The following is a 13,450-nucleotide window of genomic DNA, read 5'->3' as shown; positions in this document are numbered from 1 at the left end:
TTTACTTTGCTGCTCCCATGCTACAGACCATGGAATATTTTTCATTTGATTTGCCTCTGAAACCTAAGTGTGTTGTTTCCTCCTATCAGAATGTGAACTCTTTGAGGGCAGAGACTATCCTATTTTCTATCTGGAGCCCCAGTGCTTAGCACAATGTCTTATACCTAGTAAGCATTTAATACATGCTCTATCCATCCATCTGTCCATGCATTCATGCATCTATGCATCCAACCCTCCATCCCTCCATCCATCCATCTCATCTATAAAGAATGCAAGGGTTGGAACAGATCGTCTTTTAAGATTCCTTCCAGCTATAAAACACTGTCCCCACGCCCTCTGCCTCCCTCGGAGCACCACCTTCGTCGCTAGGGGGCGGAACGAACACCACTCGGCCCTGTGGGGCCGCTCTAGCTAGCCCCAGCTCTCTGTCTCCTCTCTGAGGACCCTGTGCTCTGGGCCACGTGACAAGGGCTCCTGGAAGCCGCTGCCAGGCAGAGGCTCGAGGGACGCGGCGCAAGCGCAGAAGCTGCTCCGCCGTTGCCCCGGCGCCGCTGCTGCTGCAGCCGCCGCCTGCCTCGCCTCGTCAGCTGCGCTCGGGGCGTCGTCTCCCCCTCCCGGCGCCTGGGCCGGGGGCTGGGTCATGTCCCGAAAGCAGGCGGTGAAGAGTCGGCCGGGCAGCGGCCGGAAGGCCGAGGCGGAGCGGAAGCGGGACGAGCGCGCGGCTCGGAGAGCCCTGGCCAAGGAGCGGCGGAACCGGACAGAGACCGGCGCCGGCGGCGAGGAGGAGTTCGTCAGTTTCGCCAACCAGCTGCAGGCCCTGGGGCTCAAGCTGCGCGAGGTGCCGGGCGACGGGTGAGGATGGATCGGGGAGGCTGCGCGCGCCGGGGCCCGACCGCTGGGAGGAGGGGGCACGGGGGAGGCGCGCGCTGCCAGGACAGGGGAGGGGAATGGGGGCGGCGGGAGGGAGAAGGCGTGCGCTGCCAGGACCCGGGAGGATGCGCGTAGTCCGAGGACCAGGGGAGGTAGGGGTGCGGAGGTGCGATCTGGGGACCTGAACAGGTGCCGAGGTGAGGAGGTAGCAGTCAGTCTGCAAGCGTTTATTTAGCACCTTCAAGTGCACTCGCTTAACCTTTCTCAGCCTCAGTTTCCTCATCTGTTAAATGGGGCATCTTCCTCCTAGGGTTGGGGTGTGTGTGTATATGTATGTGTGCGCGTGCGTGCGTGTATGTGTCTATGTCTGTATATGTGTGTGCGTGTCAAACGAGACAAACGTTTTGCTAACCTTAAAGCGCTGTGTAAACGATAGCTGTTATGCATACCATTAGGAGACACACACTGAACAGAACAAAACAGATTTTGCCCTCCAGGAGCTACTGTCTGGGTAGACTACGGTAGTCCGTCTATTGGCATTGCTTAAACACTTAACTGTGTAAGAATGTATCTGGCCCCGTGCTAAGCGCTAGAGGTACAAAGAAAGACAAAGCAACAGTTACTGCGACAAACGCTGTCCTTATATAAGGGCTCCTGAAGCCCACCATCTAATTTGGTAGACAGCTCAAAAACAACTATATATGTATGGAATATATACTTGAGGTGAATTGGAGGTAAATCCCAGAGGAAACCGCACGTCCCCAAAAGCTTCTTTCAGAAAGTGGGATTTGCCATGAGCTTTGAAGGAAGCCAAGGAAGTGATGAGGAGGGAGAGCATTCCTGTCATGGAGGATTGCTGGAGCAAAGGCAGGGAGATGGGAGAGGTAGGATCCAGTTCAGGAACAGTAAGAAGGGTGGTTTGGACCATGGAGTTTGAGAAGAATAATGTATAATAAGGCTGGAGAGGTTAAATTAGAGCCAGGGTGTGAAGGCAGACCACATGTACTGGCCTTGGGGATAGGAGATTTGGAGATAGGGTGTGTGTGTGTGTGTGTGTGTGTGTGTGTGTGTGTGTGTGTGTGTGTATGTGAGAGAGAGAGAGAGAGATGGGGAGAGAGAGAGAGAGAGAGAGTGCAAGCAAGTGAGCTTCCTCTTCCTTTCTGGATCCCCAGGGGTTAGGGTTAGGAACAGTAGACTGTAAGCTCCTTGAGGGCAAGGAGTGGTTGATTTTTGTTTTGGCGTTTACCTTGCCTGACTTGGGCTTTGTTGTTTTTGTCAGAAACTTGTGATTTCATTGGTATAGGAAAATTCTTTTACACTTTTTTCACCTTAGCACCTTAGATTTAGAGCTTGAAGGGACCTTAGGGTCACCTAAGTCAACCCCTTCATTTTACAGATGGGAAAACTGGCACCCAGAGAGGTTGAATAGCTTGCAAAAGATTTTACGGGTAGTAAATGTGAGAGGTGGATTCAGATACAGTTCCACTGACTCAAAATCCAGCACTTTGCCCTATAATGAGCTTTCTCTCTCAGCTTAGAATTGCTTGAGGGGCAGCTAGGTGGTGCAGTGGATAGAGTACTGGCCCTGAAGTCAGGAAGACCTGAGTTCAAATCTGGCCTCAGACCAAACACTTGTCACTAACTAGCTGTGTGACCCTGGGCAAGTCATTTAACCCCAATTGCCAAAAAAAAAAAAAAGAATTGCTTGGAACTCTGAAACATTTAGGTGATTTGCCTAGAGTCACACCAATATATGCCACAGGTGGGGATTTGAACCCAGGTCTTCCTAACTCTAAGGCCTGTTCTCTGAACTTTGCTTATTAAATTGGATTGGCTGGGTGAGGTGAGCCCCAGGAAACAGGGACAGAATGAGTGACAGTGCACTAGGGAGTTGAGTTAGGAAGGATGGGACAGTGGTAAGAATGAGGGCAGATGGAAGAAAGGACTTGGGATGATGAGATGGATGAGTCTAGAGAAGTAGGACTGTCCACAGAGGAAGGAGCGGGAAGCCAGAGGTAACATCTCTGGGGAAAAGGATCCTAGGTGCACTTCATTCCTCAGGGTTGTACCCATGGCTTTCCTCATTGTATGGGTCATCGTGTTTATAGGTGGGAAAGCTGAGGCCTAGAGAAGTGAGATTACTGCTAATGCACTCACAGTTATTAAGTATCAGAGCCAGGAACTAAGCTTAGTTAGGCCTGTATTTTGCCTTCTGGTCCAGGGCTTGATCTAGTCTCTTAGGGGGAGAGAGGATAGGGGAGGAACAGATGGAGAGTGGTTAAAGAATTGAGAGTGGAGGGACATAGGGGATTGGGGGCAGTGGGAGAGAGTGCAAGAAAAGAAGAAATGCAGGCACAAGGGCTCATGTGATGGAAGGGGAGGGGGTTACAGGGATCAGGAGTAATGGGGGGGGACAGGGAGCAGGGCAAGAAGCCTCTGAAAGGCAGGGAGAGACACAGAGGAGGGGATTTGGAAACATGACATGTCCTTTGAGAAGGAAGAATAGGGTAGGAACAGGAAAGGTCTTGGCAGAGCCTTTCTCCTCTTCTCCCAGCTGCTGAGGAGATAGGAGTGCAAGAACGATGGGATGGAAGAGAACATTCAGTGGAAACAGGGTTCATGCACTTTCTCTCAAAGGTGAAGAAAGGGGCTTGTGGTTCATACTGCCACCTGGCATCCAATGCTTTCAGTGGTGTAACCCCAGACTACCTTTCCAGCCAGCTAGACTGGGCTGTTCTCTAAGAAAGACCCTCTTTCCCTGCATTTGTTCATATTCCATTCTCTCATCCTTCTTTGTCTCTTGATATCCTACTTATCCTCTAAGCCTCAGCCTAAACACCATCTCTTCAATGAGGTCTTCCCTAATTTGTTCTCCCAACCCTCTACCCATTATTAAGTGCCTACTGTGCAAGACACTGTGTAGTATTCTGAGGATACAAAGACAGAGACAAACGTGAAACACCCCCTGCCTTCAAGAAGCTTAGATTCTGTTGAGTTAGAGGGCTTGTGATCATCCTGTGGGCTCTGCCAGTGGTTGCCTCAGAGCCAAGGATAGGTTCTATCACCATATAAGTATTCCCTTGGGCAAGTAACAGGTGTTGGCATAAATTGTTTTGTAGCACTGATTTAATGGCTTATTGATTTCTACTTTTGAGCACCCTCTGGCTATCACCCGAGGAAAAAAAATTCAGAATATAGAAAAACCAGCTGCTGCTTTGAGTATTTTTAGACTTTGTTGTGATTCATAAAATTGTGCAACCGAAGGTAACATCTACATGAAAGCTATGACTTCAGTGGGCATGGATGATGATGGGATAGTAAGGGAGAGCAGCCAGAGCCGACTGTGGATCCCAGGCCGGGTCTGACAGTTGTATTTTGTGTGTTACCATCCCTTGGAGATTTTGAGCCATTACTGAATTGACATAACAGCTAGCATTAAAATTTATTTAGAAATATATACTTAGAATATTTAGAATAAAGATTTAGAATATTTATTTTGAATTTATTTAGAAAATCTTAAAGTCATGAAAAAATTTACCTGCACACTTTCCCTTACCTTTTCAGTTACTTATCTTGCCTATCTCTAGTTCTGACTTTGCTGGTAGTTTGGGATTTTATGATGCTTGGGCATGGGTTAGCTAGTGTCTTTACAAAAAAATTATTTTTAAAAAAATCAGTGAAAATCTGCCTTCTCTGACTTCCTTCTGCCTCCCCCCCTCACATTGAGAAAGAAAGAAAAAAAGACCTGTTATAAAAAATGTATAGTGAAGCAAAACAAATTCCCATATTGACCATGTCCAAAAATAATATATCTCAATCTTTGCTCATGAAGCCATCGCCTCTCTCTTAGGAGGTTGGTAGTATATTTCAATTGTCCTCTGGAATCATGGTTTATTGTTGGGATGATCAGTCTTTCGAAGTTGTTTCTTTCTGGTGATGTAGAAACAACATTATTAGATTTGGAAACTGTGGTGACCAAGGTGAGTGGTTTTCCTTTGACAAGAGTTAAGTGTTGTTGATCCCCAGGTGATTGGTGAGGAGTCAGGGGAAAAAAAGACGTTCCATTTCATAATAGTGTTGTTTGTTCAATGAATGTTTTTTGCATAGGTTTCTCCACTATCTCCTTAGGATTCTGACCAGATGCAAGAGCTTTTATCTCTCAAGCTGCTTGGCTGGACAGACTCCTTTAGTCTAAGGAACACTTATCTTTTGGACACTTTATGTAAAATGAGTAATGAGATAGCTGTGTCATTGAACCTCCAGTGAAACTTGGTTCAGAAAGAGGGCAGTGGATGTGGATTGCCATGTAGACTATCTATTTCTAAGGTGATATGGGGAAATCCTAGATCTTGGGTCTGGAAGGGACTTCAAGAAGTCATCTGGTCTAGGCCCCTCCCTCTGTCTTTATAGGGTAAAGCATTATCCTTATTTTACCGATAAGGCAACCTAGGCCCAGAGGCATTAAGTGGTTTTTCTAGGATTGTATAGCTAGTAAATAGGGACAGGAACAGAGGGTCTTGTGCTCCTGGTTCAGAGCTTTTCCCACTATGCCACATTGTTTCTTAAGTAGATACTATTCTCTTAAGGATTGAGGAGCTCTGAACAACAATTACAATGGCCAACTGAAATTTCAAAGTACTCTTGATGAAACATGTTCTCTACTTCCAGATAAAGAGCTGATGTGCAGATTGAAACATATTTACTTCTTCTTTCTTTTTTTTTTTTTTTTAGATTTCATTTTGAACATGGCTAGTGTGGAAATTTGTTTTGTTTGACTATACATATTTATAATGGGTTTTGTTTCTCTTGCCTTCGCAATGGATAGGGAAGGGGGAGAGATTATTACTATTGTAGTGGAAAGATCACTGCCTTTGGAGCCAGTAGATCAAATTCTCCTTTCCCATTTGGTAGCTGTGTGCCTGCAGGCAAGTACTTTACTTCTCTGAGCATTACTTTATTCCTCCATAAAATGCAAAGAATAGTATTTGTACTTTGTACTTCAAAGGGTTGTAAGCCTTAGAGCATTAGATAAATGTGAGGGAATCTATGAAGGCAGCATGGGCTCTTCTCCTCTTACATATTTACCCTGGGAAGGTAAAGAGCTGAGTCTTTCCATAAATCCACCTGTGAGGATTTATGACAATATGGTGTAATGCAAAGAGCATTGGGTTTGTAGTAAAAAAAAAAAGATAATACTCTGAAATCAAGGTTCTGACACTTATTACCTGGGTGACATTGGGCAGATTATTGAACCTCTTTGAGCTCAGTTTCCTCTTATGTAAAATGGAAGTGATAATACTTGTGCTGTCTACTATGGATTTCTGTGAGGAAAGCAGTTTGTAAACCTATAAGGACTATGTAAATGAGTAGTTACTGTCTAGTGCCTTGGAGGCTTTTATTTGATAAGAATCAGTTTGTTAGTTATTTTTTTCTTCCTTTATTAAAATTAAAATATTGTTAACCAAAACTTCTTTCCTTGCAGCAATTGTCTATTCCGAGCTCTTGGTGATCAATTAGAGGGACATTCACGAAATCATCTCAAACACAGACAGGAGACTGTTGACTATATGATAAGACAGCGGGATGATTTTGAACCTTTTGTGGAGGATGATATTCCCTTTGAGAAACACGGTAGGTCAGTGGGATACTATATCCTCTTAGAGAAATGCATTAGGTAATTACATTTATTAGCAACCTCCACTGTATCATCACAAAGTGATTCTTTAAAAGCAATTTTTTTAATGAATGTCAGTTAAGTAATATTAAGGTAATCCTGAGATGACCCGTTGTCGTGATTTATAACTTCTATTTCTTATGATTTAAAATGAGAAGAAAAAATGTAGGTCTTGTGGCTTTGTTTTCACTTAAAGCCTGTTCCAACTTGAAAGGTGGAAAGTAGTCCTTTAAATAAACAGTTAGTATTGTTTAGTGAACTGCAGTAGTCCCTCATAAGATCTATTTAGAACTGGAAGGGAGCTTAGAGATCGTTTATCCTAGCCCCCTCCTTTTACAGAGCCTGCTCTGTAACTGAGCCTCTGAGAGGTGGTGACTTACCCAAGGTTACACTGTAAGCCTATAACAGTGCTGGAGTTCAACTCGATTCCTTTACAACTCAGTGCCGTATTGTTTGAGCTCCCTTTATTCTGAGGAGATTGCCATAGTTTTGTTGGAATGTTTTGGTTTTTACACATTAGACTGACATACCTTAGGCAAAATTCTCGGATTATTTTCTACACAGATCAGTTAAGTAATGTTTAGCCAAATTATGCGCATTTTACAAAATGAGTTTGTCCCTTTGCAAATGTGAATTGCATTCTGAATGTTTTTAGTCAGAGTAATTTGTTGAGTTTGGTGTTGGGGCCCTAAGGAGAATAGGAGCTTTCAGTTATTTAATTTCCTGAAAAACTCATATGTAGATTAGGAAATGGTTTTTAGAAAAAAATGCTACTGAACATGCCTGGTAGTCCTTTGGAGGCATATAGGAATGAGAATGAAACGACTGAGGGAAAGACTCTGTTATAGCAGAGATGAAAGAATTCTAATCTACACATCTGCCATCTGTGTCAGATTAAAGGTTTGGAAGCCAGTCCTTACATATGTTGTGGAAAATTATAAGACATTTATTTAAAAATGTAACTTTTTTTTCCAAGAGTGGAATACTCCTGAATATTGAGGAAAATAATCCTTTCTTTGAATATTATTATAAGAATCATTCCATTATATTATGATTTTAACACTTTGCAGTGAGTCTAGAAGAAAATAAAATGAGTTAGCATCTTAAAAATGACTTGTGAATTCCACTTCTCTGTGGATACCACATAGCTTAGTGGTTTTAAGACTTCAATCTCAGTCTTGCTCCTTGCTTGGGAACCTGTAACTCTTGAGTCTGGATTCCCTAGTTCTTTTTTACAAGTCACAATCTTTTTATGACCACATCAAATCTCCCATCTTTTCTGTAAGCATTTCAGGCAAGGCATCCACAGCTGATGTAGGTATTTCTTGCTAGAAATGTACTTGATCTATAGCTATTTATGATGAGTCCTACGTACTCCTCCTTGTCTTTGTGTGTGGCAGAATCTTCGAAGCTTTGTTTGCATTTTGAGCATTCTCTCCTGAAGCCTTCATTTTTCTCCCATTTTCATTTAGTTGCCAGTTTGGCAAAACCTGGTACTTTTGCTGGAAATGATGCAATTGTAGCCTTTGCAAGAAATCATCAAATGAATGTTGTTATTCATCAGCTTAATGCCCCTTTGTGGCAGGTAAGTCACTTAGTAGAGAATTTGAAGGAAAGTCATTTATAAATAACTTTGGGGCTTCTTTAAGTGAATGAGAGGGACTGGATCTGTGATTCCATTGGTATAGAGAACTCTCAGATGAGAAGATTCCCTCAACCCAGGAGGTATGTCAGCTCCTTCTTTGTAACTTTTTATCTCAGTTGTCTAAAGCAATGAATGGCCAAAATGACTTGTCCTGGGGTCTTAAGTAATGTGACTAGAAATGTAGTTGGTGGCTTATGGTGGAAAAACTTGCAGTAATTAAAGTGAATGCCATTGAGAGGTAATGTAGTTGTGCACAGGAATGGAATTGTAATATAAAAGTACACACTGATTCACTGAAGTTTATAGGAAGTTAATCAACCAGCAAGCATTTATTAAGTGTCTACTTTGGGTTAAGCATACTTTAAGACCTATCACCCCCAGGAGCGTTTGAATGACATAATTGGTTCTGTGGGAACAAAGAGAGCCATACCACCTATAGTATTCTAGAAATGCCAATTCAGAAATTTATTTGAGAATTTTAAGGAGAATTTTTAGAAATGAGGATTTTAAGGTGAAGTATTCCTTTATTACAATTCTGAGTTGGGGTATGTAGAAATTATAACAACAGGTAACATTTATATAGTGCTTACTATGTGCCATCACTGTGCTGAGCATTATTAATTATTACCTTACTTGAACCTGGGAGATGGGTACTGCTATTATCCCCATTTTACAGGAACCTGAAGCAAACCATAACTTGCCCAGGCTCACCCATCTGGTAGGTATCTGAGTGAACTCTAGGCTCAGTGCTCTCATTGTACCACCTCACTATACCTAACAGTGTATGGAATTCCAGTTCTGTTTCATTTTTTATTGTGAGTAGGAAAAAGGGAAGGCTATCTGTATACTAAAAAAGATAAATTTTTGTAAAAATGAATACCTTGGATAAGAATAGTCCCTCACATTTGTATCAGACAGTCCAGTCTCTGCTGTCTGTTGGCTTCTTCTCTGCTATTCTTTAGGATTTGTAGAACCACTCTCCTTACCAGCCCCCTTGGCGACGGGTGGTGCTGGTGTTAGCTTCATTTTAAAGGTGTGGAAGCTCAGGCTCTTCAGGTTGGGACTTGACCAGGATCATACAGCTCAGAAGCTTCAGTTCAGCAGACATCGAGTAAATGCTTGCTGTGTAATGCAGTGTTAGAGACTGGCGACTTGGAGACATTTTGGTATCTGGCACCTTTTCCTTCTTTCATTGACCACTTTGGAGTATATGCCTAGCAGTGGGATCTCCGGGTCAGAGGGTGTGGATGGCATAATCAGTAACTGAAAGCCAGCTTGGTTTCTGTTTCTAAAGGCCATATACAATGTGAAGTTCTTGTGGCCTTTGCAAGGTAATTCCTACAGGCATATTGGGCCTTCTTCCCTTATAGAAAAGCAGTGTCGCTGGAAGGGTTACTGGGTGTGGAACAGGGTTTCTGTGTTTGTTGCTGCACACATTTCTTCCTGCTTTGCTTTCAGATTCGTGGTACGGATAAAGCCAACGTCAGGGAGCTGCACATTGCATATCGCTATGGTGAACACTATGACAGCGTTCGGAGAATCAATGATAATTCAGAAGCGCCTGCCCATCTTCAGACAGACGTGAGCATGGTCTTCCTCCCGAATTCCGTAGCCCTATAATAGTAGCCCTTGAGAGAAAGCAGAGGGTACTATTGGGGTTCAGTAGCTAATACGGATGTTTCGTGGAGAGCTAGCTTTAGAGAGCTGCAGGGTTGGTTTGTTTCTCATTCGGCTCAGGTAGATGAAACAGGTAATGTTTTCTCACCAGACTACTTTCTGCTTCTTGTAGAAGCAGTTGGTACTCCTTTCACTGAAGTTTTCACTCTATCACTTATTATTTTGCTTTCACTTTTGGTTTTTATATGAAGTAGCATTTTCCTTGCCTGATTCCCAATGTAGACTAGAGGCAGAGATGATGACTCAGTGCTTCCTTTTCTTCCTTACAAACTAAGGCATGATATCGCTTATGGGTAAATTAGGTACATGAAGGGTTTTAGGGACCCAGGAGTGGATTGTTCTTTGTGATTATGGAACTTGAACTTGCTATTAACTGAGTGTGATAGGGACATCTTTATGGAATTAGGTATGTGAGGTTAGATAAATTCTGGTCAGATGGGGTTGATCAACTAGAGTGGCAATGATATTAGATCCTGACTTGTTGATTTTAGTCAAAACCCAGGGAACCAGATGAAAGATATGTGCTGGTGGTTTTAGCCCATCATTTGTCTTTAAACAATATCTAAAAGTAGACAAGCCCTTTCTTGTTGCAGTAATTCAGGGCTAAGGCCATGCAGAGGGGTTTGGGGTGGGGGTGGGTTCTTCTATTCTTGCTTCTGGCTCTTCGCTGGGAGATGTTTGCCTCTAATGTTAAACAGTTACTATCAATATGGTTTCTAGGATCATAAAGAATAGCTATGGATGTTATCTGTTTGGTATAGACTGGGCTGATGCTGCTCCATATCTAAGACAGTTCAATAAGTGTCTTAGGGGGCAGCTGGGTGGATAGACCACTGGTCCTGGAGTTCTGAGGAGGATCTGAGTTCAATCCAGCCTCAGACACTTACTAGCTGTGTGACCCTGGGCAAGTCACTTAATCCCATTGCCTTGCCCCCTCCCTCTCCCACCAGTTGTCTTAGATGTCTTTTTATATTGAGGCCTTCTGTCTGTACATCACAGTTGCTTCTGGAAGAAAACACCTCCTCCCTTATTGTAACAAAGAAAAACAGTTAAGCAGAAACAATGCGGTGGCTGCACTTAGATGCCTTTTTTGTGTGTGGGGGGGTGTCGTCTTAGTCTCCTTGCCTGAATGAAATGTTGGCCCACCCGCTTATTGCTACTGTATTTAAGCGGTCTTGAAATATGTTAATATGTTTTTCATCATTTTTCTTCCATCCTTTTTATTTTCTTTGAGATCAGAACTGCTTCGAATGAAGACAGTAAAGACAGTAAGTCCAGTCCATGATTCTTGTCTCCAAATTAAAATGTTTTTAGTTTCAGATGCTTAATAAAGATGAATCAAATAAGAGAGAGAAGATTAAGTCAAAGGAGGATGACTTTGAAGATGACTTGAAAGATGAAGTAGAAGATGCTGTGCAGAAAGTTTGTAATGCAACTGGATGTTCAGTTAGTATCTGCATAGTAGAAAAATACTTTGTAAGCAACGTTAGTGAAAGGACGTAGCTCTTGTTGACTGTAGTTTGCGGTGTTAGTACTGCTGAGAAGACCTCCACTCTCTGGACTAAAAGTGTGCCGGTTGTGCCCAGATAGTTTCACGAGAATTCTGATTCCTGCCTCACAATACTGTACTTATTGAGTTACATTGGCTAATTATATATGATAGGATTTTTTTTTCAATTTTAATGAACATCACTTATTTCCCTTTCATTTTGTAAATTTGCCTGCTATTGTTCTCATTATAAAACTAGCATATGTGTTTTTTTTAATTAGTGCTGAGTATTGGTAAAAAAAAAACTATTAAAAAAGGGAACTTTTTACATTAAAAGTAGGAAACTAAACTAGTATTTAGCTCTGCCCCAAAGTTATCCGAAAGGCTTAATTGATCACTCTAGGTACATATTCTAAGGTAATGTTCTGTATTGTTGAAATGAAGGAGTTCTCTATAATGAGTAAAGTATATAGATATCTTTAACGAGGGCAGTTGCCATATTTTATTAAGTTGCTGTAATGAAATTGGATAGGAACATGTAAATAGGATATTGACATATCTTTCTGTTTTTTGGGTAGGATGTTAATTTAATAGTCCAGAACTTGGAAGCTGAGAATTATAACATTGAATCTGCAATACTTGCGATGGTACAGATGAATCAGGGGAAAAGAAACCGTAAGTAGATAACATACTGCTTATAAACCTGCAAAACGAATTAGCATTAATGGAAAGTGAGGTCTGTATTCCTCTGCTCCCAAACTATGAACATCATAGTTTTTGTTAGCATCAGCTCCTCTAGGTAGAGTTCTTTTGCTTCGTAGTTGTGAGAACCATTCCAATTAAAATGGAATGGAAGGACAGTGTACCTAATTATACTATTTGGAATCCTAAGCTAGACTCTCCCATGTTATCTAAATCACCAGCCTCTATCAAATGATAGTTTTTAAAATCTCTATCATCTTGAATTGTAGATCTTTACTAGGGCTGCAGAGATGAAAGGTCTAATATTACCTCATCATTTATCTTCAGCCATGTAGTTTTCCAGATACTTGTGTTTGTCAGATTTTTTACTTAGTGTTATATACTCCATATGTATATTATTATATGTACTCCAAAGGGTGGAGTTACTGTATCTTAGATTTTGTGACTCTGGCAATATTCTTTCTTTAGGGAGTTAAATGAAAATGAGGACATGTTCTCAAAAACTTATGCTGAAAGCGGAAGCACCTTACTTAATTTGTATGAAGGCTGATCATGGGAAAGAGCATCAGGTTTTTTGTGTGTGTGTTTGTGTCCACTTACCTAAAGTCTTTCAGCCTTTTGGGGTTCTTTATTTCCTGCTGTGATCAATTGATATTTGTGGCTTGCTAGCAGAATACCTCAGGAAAGCTGGCTTCCTAAATGATAATGTGCTGGGGACTCAATTAGCCCTGGAGTCATTTAACATGGCAGCTGTATTCTTTTAACTTCTTGGGTTCTCAATTTATTTCAGCACAATACCTTTCTTTGGATGAGGCAGAGGAGAAACCAGAGATCTATGGCAGAGCTCAGAAACAGCGTGGCTCCATATGGGAGGAGGGCGGCAGTGGTAATAGAATCTTTGGAAGTCAAGGCTTAAGTGAAAGTGGAAATGAAAACAATAAAACACAAAGCAGTCCTGTTGGAGAAAACAAAACAAGTAAAAGCCAGCCCCTCAAGGTATATATGAGGGGAGTGGAAAGTGTGATGGCGGGATGCTCTTTATTAAAGATATTTGGAATTAAAGACTCAGTTGGAAGGAACCCCAAAGTATCTCCATCTACAGTTATTAACAACTTTTTACGGCACAAGTGCCTTCTCCTACAGCAGAGGTGTCAAACTCAGGGGCTAGACCAGATTAAAATGTAATTGGGAAGTGTTTAACAAAATAAAAATACAATACAACATAGATAATGTTAATTTGTGGTTTTCTTAGTGGCCACAGGGATCCTATTCTATTTGAGTTTGACACCATTGCTCTACAGCTAGTCTCCACTAGAATATTTCTAATGAAGGAGATGCACTAAGATAGTCCATTCCACTTTTGGACAGTTCTGATTATTAGGAAGTTTCTCCT

At 42.0% G+C, this 13,450-nt stretch overlaps 1 protein-coding gene across 5 annotated transcripts in view; it reads left to right on the top strand.

Moving 5' to 3' along the window:
* The first annotated feature begins 640 nt into the window (after nt 1-640).
* The window catches only part of LOC114028524 (OTU domain-containing protein 3-like), a 42,116-nt gene continuing 29,306 nt past the window's right edge, over nt 641-13,450 (top strand). For all 5 annotated transcript variants that reach the window (XR_003567368.1, XR_003567369.1, XR_003567370.1 and 2 more), the window contains exons 1-7: nt 641-852; nt 6,353-6,501; nt 8,017-8,129; nt 9,648-9,770; nt 11,181-11,312; nt 11,934-12,030; nt 12,848-13,053. Coding sequence is in view for 1 of the 5 variants with exons in the window: in XM_027842793.1 (XP_027698594.1) it covers nt 641-852; nt 6,353-6,501; nt 8,017-8,129; nt 9,648-9,770; nt 11,181-11,312; nt 11,934-12,030; nt 12,848-13,053 (1,032 nt within the window). In the remaining 4 variants the exon portion in view is untranslated. The remainder of the gene's footprint in view (nt 853-6,352; nt 6,502-8,016; nt 8,130-9,647; nt 9,771-11,180; nt 11,313-11,933; nt 12,031-12,847; nt 13,054-13,450) is intronic.

The sequence above is a fragment of the Vombatus ursinus genome, unplaced genomic scaffold, assembly GCF_900497805.2.
Source record: "Vombatus ursinus unplaced genomic scaffold, bare-nosed wombat genome assembly UNPS02014884.1, whole genome shotgun sequence".
In the NCBI taxonomy this organism is placed as follows: domain Eukaryota; kingdom Metazoa; phylum Chordata; class Mammalia; order Diprotodontia; family Vombatidae; genus Vombatus; species Vombatus ursinus.
The sequence above is the reverse complement of the archived record's forward strand: the minus strand, read 5'-3'. Positions and strand labels throughout refer to the sequence as shown.